This window comes from Trypanosoma melophagium, assembly GCF_022059095.1.
Source record: "Trypanosoma melophagium isolate St. Kilda chromosome Unknown ctg35segment0, whole genome shotgun sequence".
Taxonomy (NCBI): domain Eukaryota; phylum Euglenozoa; class Kinetoplastea; order Trypanosomatida; family Trypanosomatidae; genus Trypanosoma; species Trypanosoma melophagium.
The window spans coordinates 164,360-183,210 of NW_027125172.1; the positions used below are offsets into that span (position 1 = coordinate 164,360).

At 41.8% G+C, this 18,851-nt stretch overlaps 9 protein-coding genes across 9 annotated transcripts; all 9 read left to right on the plus strand.

Moving 5' to 3' along the window:
* Positions 1 to 859: 859 nt before the first annotated feature.
* LSM04_009423 (SepSecS/SepCysS family) lies at positions 860 to 2,770 on the plus strand (the record flags this gene model as incomplete). Its single annotated transcript, XM_067338649.1, has 1 exon — positions 860 to 2,770. One exon carries the CDS (start codon positions 860 to 862, stop codon positions 2,768 to 2,770), a length of 1,911 nt encoding a protein of 636 aa, XP_067188796.1.
* A 552-nt stretch (positions 2,771 to 3,322) lies between these two features.
* Positions 3,323 to 6,742, plus strand: LSM04_002211 (uncharacterized protein; the record flags this gene model as incomplete). Its single annotated transcript, XM_067338650.1, has 1 exon — positions 3,323 to 6,742. One exon carries the CDS (start codon positions 3,323 to 3,325, stop codon positions 6,740 to 6,742), a length of 3,420 nt encoding a protein of 1,139 aa, XP_067188640.1.
* A 625-nt stretch (positions 6,743 to 7,367) lies between these two features.
* On the plus strand, positions 7,368 to 7,817 carry LSM04_001299 (EF-hand domain; the record flags this gene model as incomplete). Its single annotated transcript, XM_067338651.1, has 1 exon — positions 7,368 to 7,817. The coding sequence occupies one exon, from the start codon at positions 7,368 to 7,370 to the stop codon at positions 7,815 to 7,817; it is 450 nt and encodes a 149-aa protein (XP_067188625.1).
* A 717-nt stretch (positions 7,818 to 8,534) lies between these two features.
* On the plus strand, positions 8,535 to 8,984 carry LSM04_000343 (EF-hand domain; the record flags this gene model as incomplete). The annotated part of the gene is made up of 1 exon (XM_067338652.1): positions 8,535 to 8,984. The coding sequence occupies one exon, from the start codon at positions 8,535 to 8,537 to the stop codon at positions 8,982 to 8,984; it is 450 nt and encodes a 149-aa protein (XP_067188600.1).
* A 597-nt stretch (positions 8,985 to 9,581) lies between these two features.
* Positions 9,582 to 10,031, plus strand: LSM04_009569 (EF-hand domain; the record flags this gene model as incomplete). The annotated part of the gene is made up of 1 exon (XM_067338653.1): positions 9,582 to 10,031. The coding sequence occupies one exon, from the start codon at positions 9,582 to 9,584 to the stop codon at positions 10,029 to 10,031; it is 450 nt and encodes a 149-aa protein (XP_067188800.1).
* Positions 10,032 to 10,948: 917 nt separating this feature from the next.
* Positions 10,949 to 11,533, plus strand: LSM04_005085 (uncharacterized protein; the record flags this gene model as incomplete). The annotated part of the gene is made up of 1 exon (XM_067338654.1): positions 10,949 to 11,533. One exon carries the CDS (start codon positions 10,949 to 10,951, stop codon positions 11,531 to 11,533), a length of 585 nt encoding a protein of 194 aa, XP_067188697.1.
* Positions 11,534 to 12,130: 597 nt separating this feature from the next.
* On the plus strand, positions 12,131 to 12,517 carry LSM04_001398 (Ribosomal protein L40e; the record flags this gene model as incomplete). Its single annotated transcript, XM_067338655.1, has 1 exon — positions 12,131 to 12,517. The coding sequence occupies one exon, from the start codon at positions 12,131 to 12,133 to the stop codon at positions 12,515 to 12,517; it is 387 nt and encodes a 128-aa protein (XP_067188627.1).
* Positions 12,518 to 12,953: 436 nt separating this feature from the next.
* On the plus strand, positions 12,954 to 13,340 carry LSM04_006926 (Ribosomal protein L40e; the record flags this gene model as incomplete). Its single annotated transcript, XM_067338656.1, has 1 exon — positions 12,954 to 13,340. One exon carries the CDS (start codon positions 12,954 to 12,956, stop codon positions 13,338 to 13,340), a length of 387 nt encoding a protein of 128 aa, XP_067188738.1.
* Positions 13,341 to 13,948: 608 nt separating this feature from the next.
* LSM04_001641 (uncharacterized protein) lies at positions 13,949 to 18,808 on the plus strand (the record flags this gene model as incomplete). The annotated part of the gene is made up of 1 exon (XM_067338657.1): positions 13,949 to 18,808. The coding sequence occupies one exon, from the start codon at positions 13,949 to 13,951 to the stop codon at positions 18,806 to 18,808; it is 4,860 nt and encodes a 1,619-aa protein (XP_067188632.1).
* Positions 18,809 to 18,851: the final 43 nt, after the last annotated feature.

Consider the following 18,851-nt stretch of genomic DNA (forward strand, 5'->3'; position numbering starts at 1 on the left):
AATTGTACAACTAGGATTACACGGCTGCTATTACGAAGAGGGTGGGGATTGTTGTTGTTGCTCATTCTGCTTCTGAGAATGGGATTCTGAGAAAACAGAGAATTATTTGGATCTATTTTAAGGAGATACATCTATATTATTATTATTATTATTATTATTATTATTCATTATTATTGTTATTGTTATTGTTGTTGCCGTTTTTTCTTCCTTCTCTTTTAGGTTGTGTAAACAGAGGAGCAGAGAAGTAAAAGGAAGGAAAGAAAGAAAAAAAGAGAAGAGATGAATGGCTCTGCAATGCGTGAAAAGGCGTCTTATTGCAGGAGAGAAAAACACATGAAATAGAGAGTGATTGAGACAAATAGAGTGAGAAAAAGAAAGAAAGGAAGATAGTAGGAGAGAGAAACACAACACTGAATTTGTTGTGATTGTTTGTCTTTTGGGTTTCTTTCCCCTTCTTTTCTGTGCAAAGGTCTTTCTCTCCTTTGATTTTCTATTTCTTTCATTTTCGTTAATTCTATTTCTATTTTTCATCTGTAACAGGTGTCGTGTATTGAATAACCTAACTCTTGCTGATAATACTGTTACTACTATTATTGTCATTATTATTACTACTATTACTATTATTATTATGAATGTTATTTTATGTTGTTTATTGTGTTAATCTTTTTTTTTTTGCTTTCTTTTCTCCTCCTCCTGACCCAGGCACACCATTACAGACTTTCACATATACCTTTATTCATAAAAAAGAGAAAAAATTTTTAGTTAGATTCAAAAATAATCATAAAAAAAGATATAGTTATAAAGAAATAACTGAACATAGACATATATATATATATATATATATATATATATATATTCAATGGACAATCGATCACTTTCACTGGCGGAAACACTTGTTGCGGCGCCTTACATTCGCGCTGGTGCGGAAGCCCTACAAGCCACCCACAGTGTTATACACTCCATCATTGCCCAACGCCGCTGCCTAGAAAGTGGTATGAGTGATACTGCCATTGAGTTGTTATTGCATCAACTTGCCATGATGGATACAAATAACTTTGCGGCGCACGTGGGGGCGGGGGAGCGGGAGGGACGTGTAGCCGTTTCTCTAGTGGCGAGACGGCATTATGGGTTTACACATGGAATAGGGAGATCTGGTGATGTCACGCGTGATCAGCCAAAGGCGGCGGGTTCGAGTTTATTGTATAAAATAACTAATTACATGATATTGGATTTGCTGCGGTTGGCGGGTACACCATCATTGCAGGAGGCAGTGGTGGTACCGATGGCAACAGGCATGACACTTGCATTATTGCTGCGTAGTATTGCACAGCACAGACAAACTACCATGCAGCTATTGCGAACCAGTATTCCCTCTTCTTCAGAAGGAGAACAAGATGAGGACGATGAAGAAAGCTTAAATAAATATGATATGGAAGAGAGAGTTGTTCATCATGCTAGTGGGAAGCAGGATAATAATATTGAAAAGAAGGTGGTGAATGGGAATAATAGTTCTGAGGAGTTTGAACCGCGATATGTTATTTGGACCCGTATAGATCAAAAAACAGCACTAAAGTGTATTGAAGCAGCGGGACTTCTCTCATTGCCTGTACCACTGCGACATGCCTCTTGGCAAAAGTGTGGTCGCAACAGCAATCGTAACGGCAAAAGTAGAAATAATCATACATTTAGGGAAAGAAAAAATGACAAGGTGTCACTTCACCCATACTTTCTACAATCTCACGTGGATGATATTGCTGCTGCTATTAGTCGAATTGGTGGACCAAGAGCCGTTGTATGTGTTTTAACCACCACCAGTTGTTTTGCCCCACGTCTTCCAGATGATGTACTCGCTATCGCCCGACTCTGTAAAGTACTTGATGTTCCCCACGTTGTGAACAACGCCTACGGTGTACAGAGTCGGACTATTATGCAGCGATTAGATGCCGCCATTCGACTTGGCCGCGTAGATGCGATCGTGCAATCCGGCGATAAAAACTTTCTTGTTCCTGTTGGTGGTGCTGTTATTAGCGGTAAAGCGGAGGTGGTGGCACGGGCGGCAGCTCTCTACGCTGGTCGTGCGAGTGCGTCGCCTATTGTGGATATCTTTATCACCGCACTGAGTCTTGGTAGAAGTGGATTTCAGCAATTGTGGAAGGGACGTTATAAACTGCGGGAGAGGTTTGAAGCAGCACTGCAGAAGTTTGCCTGCGATAGAGGAGAGGAACTCCTCGCGGAACAAATGGGGGATGATACGTATAATAATACCAATAAAGTTGCAGATATTAATACACCAAGAAATAATACTCCTACTCCTACTGTTGTTGCTGCTGCTACTACTATGAATAATAGTACTACTAATACTACTATAACGACAGATACGACTCCAGTGATTACTGTACCACCGCGTAATGATATCAGTTTCGCTATTACGATGCGTACCGTGGGTGGAGTAGAGGCAGCAAAGGAGATTGGTGCACGTCTCTTCCGTAGTGCTGTAACTGGACCAAGAGTTGTGGTGCCGGATTCTTCCGAGACGCGTTTGTGTGGTCATTTATTCAGGAATTATGGCATGCACACAGATGAGACACCACCGTGTCCAATGCTTGTAATGGCGTGTGGGATTGGTATGACAGAAGGTGATATGAATGGCGTTATGGAGCGGCTTGAGAAACTGTGGCCTGTGAATAATGGAAAAATAACAACAAAAGGAGAAGAAGAAGGATTGAAGAAGAGTAGAAGTGGGAGCCAGGGACGTTCGCATTTAAAATGATGAGTGAGAATGGGAAGAAAGGGGATTTGATTTTTTTTCTTTCGTGTCTGTGTGTTTCTATATATAGGGATACTTATATAGAGGGATTTGGTAAAGAAATGTGTGAAATCACTTATTGATGAGAGAAAGGATGAAGCGGGTGGTTAATCATTGCTTTTCCTGATGTGTTGTCTGTGGTGTGAAATAATGCTTGCAAGCAAATAGGGTTTCATTTTATGTTTTTGTTTACGATTACTTCTATTTTTAGAGTAATGTATTGTAATTTAATCAATGCCTTTCTTTCTTTTTTTTTCGTGTTAGGGACTGTGTACTCTTTTTTTTTTTTTAGTTCTCCTACTGTAATCATATTACAGCTGTGAGGCAATTGAAGGGAAAAGGAACGTAGACGATAATAAGTAACTAAAAGAAATATAGACACGCCAAAGCTCAGTGGGGAATTTTAGTAGTAGAGAATTAAAAAGGCACAGAGAGACGAACTAAATTAAACAATCAAACAAGAAAAAAGGAAAAGAGAGAAGAAAAGAACATCAAACAAATAAACCATAAAAAAAAATGGGGAAACAACGCATGACCGCACTTGATGTGCGGGCCTCCGTGGAGGAAATGCGATCCTCGCTTGTTGGACTTCGACTATTAAATATATATGACATTTCCCCAAAGATGTTTCTCTTTAAGTTTGGACATGGTGAAAATAAGAAAACGATGGTGCTTGAAAGTGGTGTACGCATGCACCTCACACAATTAGTGCGAGAAAAACCAAAAATTCCATCTCAGTTTACACTTAAACTCCGCAAACACGTACGAGCCTGGCGTCTTGATTCTGTCACACAACTCCAACATGATCGTACGGTGGATTTTCGCTTTGGTGTTTCGGAAGATGCCTCATTTCATATCATTGTTGAACTTTTTTCAAAAGGGAATATTATTCTCACCGATCACGAGTATCGCATTATGCTATTACTCCGCACGCACCGAGATGACGATATTAAGATGTTTGTAAGGGAGATATACCCAGTAACGAGTGCATTTGATGAGGAACAGCTGAAGCAGCAGAAGGAACAACAAAAAGAAGAAGAAAACTCTCAAGATATAACAGCTGTAAAGGCAAAACGTACAGAGGCACTACGGCGAGAGTGGAATACTGTCTTTGCACGTCATGCTGATTACGAAACTACACGTTCTACACTTTCCGCCGTTCACCACTTTGGTCCCTCCCTCGCAGACCACATCTTAGCAGTAACAGGAGTAAAGAATGTTAAAAAAGGAGATATGACATGTAGTGGGGAGGAAATGTTCATGCGATTATTGCCTGGTATGCTGCAGGCATGGGAAATTGCATATTCCGCTCTCCCACCTGGCGGATATTTGATTCGTAATAACAAGCCGAAGAAAGATCGTAATGGTAACTCGGATGTTCAGCGGAAAGAACAACAAGAAAAAGAAAAAGAAGGACAACTAACCTCTGCTATGGTGACAGATACTACAATTGGAGGTTCTATGCCAGTGCAGGCGGAGCATTATGATGACTTTAGTCCCGTATTACTTGCACAGTACCGTGGAGATGGAGTAGTGACATCCTTTTTACCAAGCTTTGGTAATGTGTGTGATACATTTTTTCTCTCTACTGAGACAGAGAAAATTGAACAGCATAATGAGAAAAAGAACACCACTGTACTTTCAAAGCGGGAGCGGTTTGAAAGGGATCATCAACGTCGTATTAACGCATTAGAGCGTCAAGCGGAAGAAAACCGGCGTAAGGGTGAGTGTCTTATTCATAATGCAGATAAGGTAGATGAAGCTATTGGATTGATAAATGGTGCTCTTGCCGCTGGTATTCAATGGGATGCATTACGTCGATTACTGAAACAACGTCATGCGGAAGGACATCCAGTGGCATACATGGTGCATGAACTCTTCCTTGAACGTAATAGTATTTCTGTTTTGCTTCTTCAAGAGAAGGAAGATGATGGAAATGAAAAAGACGACGATAATAATAATGATGATAATAAGGAGGAAGAAGAAGAAGAACAGGATAATAGAATACCTCTTGTTGTTGAAGTAGATCTTAGCAAGACCGCGTTTGCTAATGCGACGACGTACTTTGCGAAGAAAAAAGCTAATCGTGCCAAACATGAAAAGACAGTTGCTGCCACAGCAAAGGCACTAGCGGGTGCAGAGAAAAAAGGGGAACGTGTGGCGGCAAAACAACAAACAAAAAAGGCTATAATAAAAGAACGACATCGCTGTTGGTGGGAGAAGTTTGCATGGTTCCGTACCTCCTGTGGTGATCTTGTAATACAGGGAAGAGATGCGGCAACAACGGAGATTCTCATAAGACGAGTTATGCAGCTTGGAGATATTTTTGTGCATTGTGATATTGATAATGCCTTCCCATGTCTATTACGACCTGCTGATCTTGTATGGTTATCCGTCAATGCTGCTAACCACAAAGATCAACATAATCAACATCAATATAAACAGCAAACCACATGGCCAGTACACTTAACGAGTCTTGATGAGGCGGGTGGGTGGTGTGTGAGTCGCAGTTCAGCGTGGGAGAGTAAGTTTAGTATAGGTGCATGGTGGGTGTATGCCTCGCAGATTGTGGGAGGTACGGCAACGGGTTGTTACTTGTTTGAAGGGGAAAAACATTACTTACGACCACAACCACTCACTCTGGCATGTGGTCTTCTCTTTCACGTTGCCACGCGAGATATTAACCCACAGGATCAACAGGAATTACCAAACTACATCCCGCACCATAGGGATTCCGTCTCTTTACAATCATCTAATACAGGAGATGATACTGAAATCAATGATAGCAGTGTATTATTTCTCCCACCAGACACTGCATCTGCATTACACCCATTACCATCTGTAGAGGAGCTTCGTGGACCACGACGTCCACATCAGCAGCATTCTCATCATAATAATACTCAACAACAAGAACAACGTGGTGGTGGTGGTGGTGGTCCTTCTTCTAATAGTAAAGGTAATCAGAAGACTTCATTAGCTCCCACCAAGGCATCGGCTACAACAACAACAACAAGAGGGGGAGGAGTAGAAATTGCTGATTCTGTTGCTAATAGAGCCGATCAAGGTATGCATAGTAGTGTTGATATCAAGGGAGGAAGAGGTGCTGCTGCTGCATCCTCATCGGCTAATACACAACAACGAACAAAGTATCAGCGGAAGAAACTCAAAAAGATCCAAGAAAAGTACAAGGATCAAGATGATGAGGATCGTCTTCGTGGTGCTTTCCTTAATGGTAATAAACTTTCAAAGATTCAATTGGAATTATTAGCACTTGAGCGAGAAAAAGAAAAACACCATGATCCTCTACAACCTATCCCTGTTGAAAAGGCCGAACATGAGAAAAGAAAAGGAGGAGATAAAAAGAAACAAAAGGAAGAAGTTGTATCAGAATCAGATCATGAAAATGATGATGATGATAATGAGCATGAAGAACACTCTTCCTCACATGAAGGCGATGTACCTAGAGAGGAGAAAATAGAAGAAAGGGAGGAACAAGAACAAGAAGAAAAAGAAAAAGATCATCAAGAACAACAACAACAAGAAAAACAACAAAAGAAAAAAGAGAAAGTTTCGTCGGACTCTCGTGCGTCTGCAGCGGCAGTGGAAGCCTTACGTGCCACCAACAATGCAGAGTTTAGACGTGAATGGGGACACTTCACTGCGCGACCGCAGCCGACAGATCACGTTGACTACGCCGTGGCAGTGTGTGCACCAATGAGTTGCTGTGCCACTTCATATAAATATCGTTCTGAGCTTTTCTGTGGAAATGCGAAGAAGGGACAAGTAGCGGGTGGGCTGCACGCACAATTTGTATCCTTAACGGCTGGTAGTGAGAACCCATCGGAGATGCAGGCAGTGCAATCACTGGATGTAAATGATGTGATGGAACAGCTTCGGGGAAACTTAAAGCGCCTTAATGCTAAATTGGTGAAGTAAGAAGAAAGAGGCAGCACATTTGTTTTATAAGTCTTCTTTTATTTTTATTTTTTTGATTATTTTTGCGTGTGTGTTTCCATTTTTGGGGGGGGGGAGGAGGGGGGCGTTTTCTCTTTTTCTTATTCTATTATGACTCTATGAAAGGCCTTTCACACGTTTTTTTTTATTATTTTTATTCCCCTATGCTCTGCAAGAATTACCCCAACTGTAGTTTGGCGATCAAATTTGGTAATTGCTTCATTTGCGTTTGCGATTATTTTTATCTGTCTCTCTGTTCGTGTGGAAGTGTGAGACACATCTGCTCTCCCAGTTTACGTCTTTCCCCCTCCACTTTGATTTCCTTGTAAATTTATCACATTATTAATATTTCCAATTGATTTTCACCTCTATATTATTTCTTTTCCTTTCTTGTGTCCATATCAATATCCTCCATACTCTTCTTCGCATTCTCTATTCTACTTCTACGTGTGTGTGTGTGTGTGTGTGTGTGTGCGTTGAATTTATATGAAAATAAGAAAAAGGAAATAACCGATAGGCGAATACACACGCACACAATCAACATTGTCATAATCAACCAGAAAAAACCAACACCTTACAAACAAATACCCAACCAAAAACAATACAAATGGCAGACCAACTCTCAAACGAGCAGATCTCTGAATTCAAGGAGGCCTTCTCCCTGTTCGACAAGGACGGCGATGGCACCATCACCACCAAGGAACTGGGCACAGTGATGCGCTCCCTCGGCCAGAACCCAACAGAGGCGGAGCTGCAGGACATGATCAACGAGGTGGACCAGGACGGCAGCGGCACCATTGACTTCCCCGAGTTCCTCACACTCATGGCCCGCAAGATGCAGGACTCCGACTCCGAGGAGGAGATCAAGGAGGCATTCCGTGTGTTCGACAAGGACGGCAACGGCTTCATCTCCGCTGCTGAACTCCGCCACGTGATGACGAACCTCGGCGAGAAGCTTACAGACGAGGAGGTGGACGAAATGATCCGCGAGGCCGACGTGGACGGTGATGGTCAGATTAACTACGAGGAGTTCGTCAAGATGATGATGAGCAAGTAGAGCAGGAAATGAGGCTGATGGGGCAGTGCTAAGGAGAGCCACACTATTAGTAGCACAATGTGTTAGGGGAGGAAAAAAAGAAAAAATAGAGAGGATAGGGGGAAAAAAGAAAAAAAGAGAATGCTCAGGAAAAAGCGGTGTGGGAAAGATCGTATATTTATTAAGATGTTTGATGCAAAGGAAAAAAGAGATAAAAAAAAACAACATTACTAGGGGAGCAAGCAAAGAATGATGCAGTGGTAAGTGAAGGAGGGGAGGGTATGAAAGGGGAGAGAGGACTGACGAAAAAAAAAAAGCAAGCGAAAAAAAGAAATCAATTAGAGAAATTAGTGATTATCCATCCCTGAGTCTCTTCCCTCGCAATGTCGAACCTCTTTTCTACCCTCTACATCATTATTACTATATCCTTTTTTTTTAGGGTGTAAGATGTATGCTAAGCCTCTTTTTTTTTCTCTCTTTCCCTAATTATGCATATGAGAATGTGCGACGCTTTGATTATGTTGGATGTTCGTTTTTATTTTTTATTTTGTTATTCTATTATTCTGGAGTTCTATGTCTTTCCTCCATCCCTTATCTTATTTTTATCTATTTTGTTATCTTGTCAAAACTAAAATAATGGGAAAACACACACATACACACGCACACAATCAACATTGTCATAATCAACCAGAAAAAACCAACACCTTACAAACAAATACCCAACCAAAAACAATACAAATGGCAGACCAACTCTCAAACGAGCAGATCTCTGAATTCAAGGAGGCCTTCTCCCTGTTCGACAAGGACGGCGATGGCACCATCACCACCAAGGAACTGGGCACAGTGATGCGCTCCCTCGGCCAGAACCCAACAGAGGCGGAGCTGCAGGACATGATCAACGAGGTGGACCAGGACGGCAGCGGCACCATTGACTTCCCCGAGTTCCTCACACTCATGGCCCGCAAGATGCAGGACTCCGACTCCGAGGAGGAGATCAAGGAGGCATTCCGTGTGTTCGACAAGGACGGCAACGGCTTCATCTCCGCTGCTGAACTCCGCCACGTGATGACGAACCTCGGCGAGAAGCTTACAGACGAGGAGGTGGACGAAATGATCCGCGAGGCCGACGTGGACGGTGATGGTCAGATTAACTACGAGGAGTTCGTCAAGATGATGATGAGCAAGTAGAGCAGGAAATGAGGCTGATGGGGTAGTGGAATACCAGTACTGCTCTCTGGTACCACTACTACTGGGGAATATTTGTATATCAGTCGTGCGAATGTATAAGATGGATGTAAACAGCTACGTTTTTTTGTTTTTCTGTGTCTTGGGTTCTTAATCTCGAACTGTATTTCGTTTTTTTTTTCCTCTTCGTAACATCTGCAGGCTGTTCATAATGGCTATGTTGATGCGGTGGGGAATACAGGCGTCAGCACCAGAAAGGGAGAGAGACTTATGACGAAAAGGGCAAAATGAATAGAATTTAATTAAAGAAATGATAGGTCCAAAATATATGAGCTCTGTTTATCTTTTTTCTCCTTTCTGGGTCATTCAATTTCTTTCCTTCGCACGTATATGTTTTTTTTTTTTTTTTGCAAACATACTGTTTGTCCTCTATATATAGAGGTGATAGAGTAGTCTTCGAGAAATATCAGCGAACACAACCAAAAACAGCAAGTGAATCTTCACAGACGAAATAGAACACACGCACACAATCAACATTGTCATAATCAACCAGAAAAAACCAACACCTTACAAACAAATACCCAACCAAAAACAATACAAATGGCAGACCAACTCTCAAACGAGCAGATCTCTGAATTCAAGGAGGCCTTCTCCCTGTTCGACAAGGACGGCGATGGCACCATCACCACCAAGGAACTGGGCACAGTGATGCGCTCCCTCGGCCAGAACCCAACAGAGGCGGAGCTGCAGGACATGATCAACGAGGTGGACCAGGACGGCAGCGGCACCATTGACTTCCCCGAGTTCCTCACACTCATGGCCCGCAAGATGCAGGACTCCGACTCCGAGGAGGAGATCAAGGAGGCATTCCGTGTGTTCGACAAGGACGGCAACGGCTTCATCTCCGCTGCTGAACTCCGCCACGTGATGACGAACCTCGGCGAGAAGCTTACAGACGAGGAGGTGGACGAAATGATCCGCGAGGCCGACGTGGACGGTGATGGTCAGATTAACTACGAGGAGTTCGTCAAGATGATGATGAGCAAGTAGAGCAGGAAATGAGGCTGATGGGGCAGTGGAATACCAGTACTGCTATCTGGTACCACAAGTGTTTGAGTTAGTACGACATATATTCTATGCACGTACTGTTTTTTTTTTTACCTGTTTTTTTTTTTTTGCTTTATTTTGTTTCATTTATTTTGCGGCTTTTTCCACGACTTTAGAGGAGTCTTGTAGGATTTGGGGGGGACTTGTGGTGTTCTGGTGGGCGAAATGAGGTAAAAAAAAAAGGTGTGACACCCAACGTAACCCGTACATGAAGAGAAAAAGGGAAAAAAAAGGAAAAGAAGCCTGGCATAGCACTACAAACTGAGGAAATAACACAAGGGAAAGACAAATGAATGCATTGGGGAATTAAAATTGAGGGAGAAGGAAATGAAGAAAATGAGCATAAAAGATTTTTTAGGTGGGGGTGCTGGGAGGTTGGGTTCTACGGGATAAATTTTTTCACACACACACACACTCCTTTCCCCTTCTCTTTTTTTTTTTTCTCTCTCTCCCTTTTGCATTTTATTTTCCCAATATCCATGTATGTTATTACAGGTGTTTGTGTGTGTCAATGTAAATCTGCGTGTCTGCAGGTTAAGTGCCCTGATATTTATGTCTTTGTGTGTTTCCACCACGTTATGGTGGTGTTTCTCATGCTTTCATTTGATGAGTAGGTGTTTCCTGTTGGTTTATATGTATATATGTCTCCCATACGACCTTTTTGGGTTGCTTTTTTTCTTTTTTCTTTCTGTTTGTAGGTTATTTTTTTTTTATATTTTCTGCACATTCACAACCGTCTTCTTTTGTACAAGTAAGGTGGGGTGTTTTTTTCTGGATTTTAATAGGCAGAAAAAAAAGCCTACGAATAAACCGTCATTCATATTTATTTATAATTGTATATATTTTTTAATACTTATTGTATGAAACCTTCTGATTCTTCAAAGGGGGAAGGCAATGGCCCTGAAGGCCAAAAACACCCAGGGTCAGCGAAAGCGCTCTCCCATGACTTCCGCGGGATCACTTGTCCTGTGTACCGCAAACCCATATCGCACAATACTATTGCCGAATTGGCAGAAGGCTACCGCATATTGAGTGGCGGTCAAAAAACAGTTTCTATTGCAAAAAAAGATATGTTGGCACTTATGCAAAATGTCGGCTTGCACATGACAGAAGAAGAATTCGCTGAGGTAATGCGGGTAATTGGACAGGGTGAAAATCAAAACGCAGATGAGTTTAGCTTTACAGAGTTTTTGCTTTTAATGACATGTGAAGTGAATGATACCATGGTAGAAGAACTCCGTAGCGCTTTCCTTCACTACGATAAACAGAAAAATGGATTTGTTACACGAAAGCAATTCACGGAGATGTTCGCCACCCTTGGTGAACGATCATCACCGGAAGAATTAGAGGAACTCTTGTCCATCGCAGAACAGGATGATACAGAGCAGAAGATTGATTACAATAAATTTGTGAATGAATTGATTATACGACTCAACTGTATGTAGGGGAGTCAGTAAAAAAAGAAAAAACCAGAGAAGGGAAAAAGGGAGAATGAAGCATAGAAGTGAAGAATAAAACATCGCAGCCCTGGGAAGCATATGAATGGATTATTATTAGTTTCCACTCTTAGGCAAGATGGATGTCTCTCTGATTAAATTGTGAGAATTCATTATCTGCATTATGGTTATAAAGAAATTTACATATTATATATATAAAGTCCCTATGTTTGACTATGAGAGAAGAAAAGCGAAATAATTTGTTTCTTTGCTTACAATGCTCCTGTGAAACTCCTCAATTTATCTTTTGCAGTGGGAGGTTGGATCCCCCAGTGTAAGTGTACACCATTTTTATTTCTTCGTAGTTGAGCTTCTTCCTGTATTCACGTATATATTGTCACCATATGCTGCTTTGGCTTCTCTTTTCTTTTATTCTGAGTGGTGAAGGCACCTCACGGGAAAAAAAAATAATAGTTCCTGTTTTTATTTGAGTCTCTCGAATATATATTACATTTGCTTTTTTTTCTTTCCTTGTTTTGCTTTCTTTTCTTTATTGACAACCTTACTTAACATCCTTATTGTATTTCCTATAGGGAACTTGGCATTATGCAGATCTTTGTGAAGACACTGACAGGCAAGACCATTGCCCTGGAAGTAGAGGCAAGCGACACTGTCGAGAACGTGAAGGCAAAGATTCAGGATAAGGAGGGTATCCCACCGGATCAACAGCGTCTTATCTTTGCTGGCAAGCAGCTGGAGGAGGGCCGTACACTGGCGGACTACAACATTCAGAAGGAGTCCACGCTGCACCTGGTGCTCCGTCTCCGTGGCGGTGTGATGGAGCCAACGCTGGAGGCCCTGGCGAAGAAGTACAACTGGGAGAAGAAGGTGTGCCGCCGCTGCTACGCCCGCCTGCCGGTGCGTGCGACGAACTGCCGCAAGAAGGGATGCGGCCACTGCTCTAACCTCCGCATGAAGAAGAAGCTCCGTTAAGGATGATCGCATCAGTACGGGAGGGGGAAAAGAAGAAGACAGACCATGTGTGTATATTTTATAATCTACTTGTGGTCTTGAAATGGGGAAAAAAGAGGTGTGCTGAGTTGATATTTGACTCATCGTACTTTATTTTTCTTAACCGTCTGTGGAAGTATGCCCACGTTCTTTTTCCTTGATTCTTTTGATTTATTTATGAGAGGTCGTTTAACGCACTCTCTTTTTTTTTTTACTCTTTTTGGCTTCACTCCCATAAAGGGAGTGATAGCTTCATTTTTCATGTGATCCCTGGTTAGTTTTTCCTTGCATTTCTGTCTCTTGATTTTCACCCTGAACTCTTTTTTCTCTGCTTCTTCTTTTTCTTTTTTTTTTTCTTTTCTTTATTGACAAACTTACTTAACATCCTTATTGTATTTCCTATAGGGAACTTGGCATTATGCAGATCTTTGTGAAGACACTGACAGGCAAGACCATTGCCCTGGAAGTAGAGGCAAGCGACACTGTCGAGAACGTGAAGGCAAAGATTCAGGATAAGGAGGGTATCCCACCGGATCAACAGCGTCTTATCTTTGCTGGCAAGCAGCTGGAGGAGGGCCGTACACTGGCGGACTACAACATTCAGAAGGAGTCCACGCTGCACCTGGTGCTCCGTCTCCGTGGCGGTGTGATGGAGCCAACGCTGGAGGCCCTGGCGAAGAAGTACAACTGGGAGAAGAAGGTGTGCCGCCGCTGCTACGCCCGCCTGCCGGTGCGTGCGACGAACTGCCGCAAGAAGGGATGCGGCCACTGCTCTAACCTCCGCATGAAGAAGAAGCTCCGTTAAGGATGATCGCATCAGTACGGGAGGAGCCATTGGATGTTCCTTGGTATTCATTTTCTTCTTTTATTCGTTTATGAGTTCAATGTAACTTATTCTCTGTTTTTCCTGGTCTCTCTGCGTGAGGGTTAGGGGGCAACAGCTGTGGTGGTGGCGGTGTTTTTCTTGATACTGCTGCTGGTGCTGGTGTCCCCCGGGGATGAAAAAAAATTTTTTTATGTACCTGATATTATGATATGTTTCTTTGTTTTTGTTTCTCTTTTCTTTTGCTTTTTTGTTAAATGAACCATATTTAATTCAAGTGGAGGAAGGGTAGTGTGTATTAGAGCACTTTTTTTTTGTTGTTGAAAATTTTTGACTCAGACTGATTTATACACATATACACAGTCCCAGATATAGGGGGGAAGGTACATTCTTACGTACAGGTAGGTGTCAGAAAACAAAAGGAAACTGGAAAAGTGAAAAGGATATATACAGAAGTATACCTCCGGACAGTAGGGGGAAAGGAGGTTCCTAAGGGGAAAAAAAATTCCTTTTTCTTTTCCTTTTTTTTTATTGATTTGATTCTTCTTTTGTTATTGTTTTTATTTTATTTTTGTATTCCAATTTAGCTGATGAGTGGTAGTGATCGTGGGGCGGGAAAATCATCAGTGCTCGACTCTGTGGGTCGTTTCTGGCATGGTGCCTGTCAGAAGGCAGCCTGTCTTTGCTCTTGTTGCTCCCCTAAATCTGATGATGCGGGTAGTAATAACGGTAATGGAACGGCAGAGTTTGTAGAGGTGGATATTCTTCGTTCTGATCTTAATGCGGAACGAAAATTTCCCGATAATTCCATTCGCACCGCAAAGTATACGTGGTTGTTTTGTTTTCCACTTAGTCTACTCGCTCAGTTTTACAGGGTATCTAATGTATACTTTCTCATTGTAGTGGTGATTTCTCTTATTCCTGGTGCGAGTCCTGTTAATCCGTTTAGTAGTTTTGTGCCATTTTCCGTTGTGCTCGGTGCTGGTATTGCCAAAGACCTCTGGGAAGACGGTAAACGACGCGAATCTGATCGCCGTGCAAACAACGTAAAAGCGTACGTTTTGCGTGGTGGTGAATTTGAGGCAGTGGCATCACGTGATGTACGTGTAGGGGATGTTATGTTATGCAAACTTGGTGAAGAAGTGCGGGCAGATGTGTTATTACTTAATAGTTCTCACACTGGTGGGGTGACCTATATTGAGACCGCGAACTTGGATGGTGAAACTAATGCCCAGACACGGCGAGCCAAACCACAGACTATTGAAGCACTTGGAACAGTTGAAGATATTATTGACAATTGTTTACCATCTGTTGAAATGAAAGCACACTTTTTAGAGCATGGTACTATGGAAAAGTGGAAGGCTTCTGAAAAAGTTGTTAACACCCTTCCATATGCATCACCAAATTCTCCAAGTTTAAGACCTAGGGTAAACACGATATACTCACTGGGAGAAAAAACAGAAATGTCACCATTAAATTTAAAAAGTCAAAACCCATCTGTACATAGTTTACCAGAGTTTATTGTCCCTCCAACTAGCGGTGTTGAGACGCCTAATGATAATGCACGTAGACATATGGCACAAACTGCACATATATGTTCTAGGACCTTTTTTACACCTGATACAAAAAACCTTGATGCTCAGAACCACCACAGACGAGGTTTGACATTTGATGAACGTTTTATGGTTGGAAGAGAAGTTCCAGTGCCGTCTGATATTTTGGCACTGTCACGTGGGTATGAAGAACGACACATGGGTCAATCTCTAAGAATCCCCGATTTGGAGGTATTAGGGCAGGAAACAGGGAAAGCAGGATTGACAGAAGGGTCTCAAAATAAAACTGGAAGTCCCAAAAAAGGCAAAATTTTCAAGAATAAAAAAGAAACTTTTCTTGATTATAATAATTTTGCTAATAATAATGGTGTTACAGAGAATGTAGAAGTGAGAGGAAAAAAAAGTGGGATAGTGGTTCTTGGTGCACCACCATGTCCAGAGTTGTATTCATGGATTGGACAATTACGAATGGGTGATGGTGAACTCATTCCACTAGGTATTGAACAATTACTTCCTCGTGGATGTGTGATTCGTAATACAGAGTGGGTATTATGTGTTGTATTATATACTGGAAAGGATACTAAAATGCTTTTAAACCTACGACCGAAACCAACAAAATTATCTTTAGTAGGACGTCGTCTTAATTATCTCAATATATTGTTGTTATTTATGCAACAATTGATGTTGTTTATTGTTTGCGGTCTATCTGTAATATGGCGAAATTCACATCTGAAATCACCAGAAGGGACACGTAGTGGTTATTCCACTTGGTATATTCAGTGGTTTCTCTCACGTTATTCGGCAAACGTTATGTTTGGACTTCGTTACCTTACAAATTTTGTTCTCATTTCATTCCTAATTCCACTTTCATTATATGTATCTCTTGAATTTAATAAAGCTATTCAAATGCTACTCATCGCTTGTGATAGAAGAATGGCTACTTTTGATGAATTTAGGGGAGAATTACGCTTTTCAAGACCCAAAACTTCAGAATTAAATTCTCAATTAGCACATGTACGGTATATATTTACAGATAAAACAGGTACATTAACACAGAATTGTATGACTTATGTAGGTGGATGTACGGCAACTGAGAAACATGATGAACGTGAACGACCTGGTGCTCTTGGTGAGGCTTTTTTACAATTAGTAGAACGCCATCATGAATCTGGGTTAACTACAGGAGTAACAGGGGTAACATTAGCCTCATCTGGAGAGAAAAAGCAATTTCGTCCTCATCGTTTAAATTCTCGATTTGATTTTGATGAAAAAAAAATGGAATCGGAACCGCTTTTTCAGTATTTACGAGCCCTTTCATTATGTCATTCTGTTGTTTGTTTTGATCGTCAGAGTGTGGATGAAGCTGCTGCGGTTTCACAACCTGCACATAATGCACATAATAGCTCATTCTCACCATTAGCCCTTGAGACTAGTGTAAATATTTTGCGAATAAGTCTTAATACAGAAGCTAGAGAAGGACCTGTACATAATAGATGGGCTTCGCATAGTCTTGGCCAAAGTACATCTGGTTTTCACGCAAGTACGGCAAGTGGTGTTGGACGCTTTTTACGAGGTCGTACAGGTAGTGCAAGTTGGTATGTAACACGTCATAATGATATACATGAGCATCAACGTTCTGCTACTATGCCAAGAATAGTGCTAGAGATGAAGGATAAATCAAAGATATATGAAGGTCAATCACTTGATGAAATTGCTCTTGTAACAGCTGCTCGTGATAATCTTTTTGCACTACAAAAACGGAATGCCACTCACATGTATGTACGAGCTGCGAATAAAACGATGTGTTATGAAATTATTGCAGAACTTGAATTTACTCCTCAACGAAAATTAATGAGTATTTTGCTTTCTAGATGTCCCTTATTAGATAATGCTGTTGATGCTGATGGAGCAGAAAATAAAGAGAACGGCTATCACCGTCAAAAAGGATTTCCAGTACAGGAGGTAGAAAGAGAAACACCACCATCGCGTGAAATGGTTCTTAATGTTTTAGGTTCTCAAAAAGGACTTCCTGTAATTACGGAAAATATGATTGATGAGGAAGAGGAGGACGATGAACAAGCTCGTGATATGTCGCAGGAGGCAACAGAAGTTTTTACTAGTAAAGAAGGAGGAGATGAAGTGGAAACTCAATACTTATTACTAGTAAAAGGGGCAGATAATAGTATGATGGAGATTGTAAAGAATAGTAATCCACGTAATATCGAGCTTAAGTCTGTTTTTCAACGAGATTTAGAAGAGATGGCACGTGAAGGATTACGTACCCTTGTTCTAGGACAACGATATCTCACAGAATCTGAGGTACTAGAATGGCTTCCAATATTTAATGAAGCACAGTGTAGTATGCAAAATCGTAGTGAAAAGTTACACAGTGCGTATGCGTTAATGGAGAGAGATATTGATCTTATTGGTACCACTGCGGTAGAGGATGAACTGCAGGAAGGTGTCCCAGAGACATTAAACTTTTTCCTTCAAGCAGAGATTGTTGTGTGGATGTTAACAGGCGATAAACGGGAAACGGCGGTAACTATAGCCGGTACAAGCGGTATCGTAGATCCACAGTATGGAGAATATGTAGTGCATTTAAATGTAGTAGATGCGACAGTGGATTTTGACTCTATTGAAGCCGCGGCTTCTGATCCAGGTGTACGTAGAATATTAAAAGAACAAATAGATGCGGCTGTATCTGCATGCGATACCGCAGAATCTATATATAAGGGAGAACGTGTGGTAGTGTTAGTCGTGGATGGTCGAACACTAGACTTTATATTTAGTGATAACACCCTCACAAGTGAATTCTTTCAACTAGGAACACGTTGTCGAAGTGCTGTTTGCTGTCGTATGACGCCATTGCAAAAGGCGAGAGTTGTTCGTTTATTTCAAAAAAATACTCACTACACGACATTAGCGATTGGAGATGGGGCAAATGATGTTTCTATGATTCAAGAAAGTAGTATTGGTGTAGGTATTATGGGACTGGAAGGTTCTCAAGCAGAACTGGCGAGTGATTACGCTATTCCCGCATTTCGTTTTCTCAAACGTCTTCTTGTTGTACATGGACGTTTCTGTCTTTTCCGCGATGCCCATTGTATTCTCTTTAGTTTATACCGAAATGTAGTCTTGTGTGTTGGTCTCACCACCTTTGCCTTTTACAGTGGATTCTCTGGTATGGTGTTGGTGGAATCCTGGCTATTGGCGCTATTTAATCTCCTCTTCTGTGCGGTGCAGCCTATTGGGATTGGTATATTCGATAAAGATGTCCCTGATGAGATGGCGGAGTCCATCCCTGCACTTTATCCACCACTGGCCCGTGAGGGAATGTTCTTTCATCCTCGGTATATTGCCAAGTGGTTATTAGATGGACTTGTCGATGGACTTGCTCTTGTGTTTGTGATTATTTATACCGTGGGTGAGTCCGACACACTTTATCCCGATCGCAGTCCATCTTTAGAAGATTATGGGATGATGCTTTTTGTCATGATGCTCATCATCGTCAATCTCCGTGCCGCATCCGTGGCCACATGTTATAATGCAATTTTATTTAGTATTATTGCCTACGGCTTTGTGGCGATTCCCGTTCTCACGATTGCCTACTCGGCGATTCCCGACTTACTTGGATCCAACTGGTGTGTCTATATTACGATAGAGTTAATGGGCATGGCGAAGTTTTGGCTGCTCCTCCTCTTCGCCGCCGGTGTGTTTGTGGTCTACGGGCTGGCGGTGAATACGTATATTGCGATGTTCCGGCCGTGGACGAATGGCGGACCGGCACTGCAGGCGGCGAGGAAATCACCGTACCGCAAAGAACATCACGAGAGACGGCAGCGTTTACGTAGAAGAGCCGCAATAGCTGGAACAAGAGTATCCACTCCATCATAGAGGAAAAGTACGGGGGTGGTACTTGTTCTTTTTGATCTTTTTT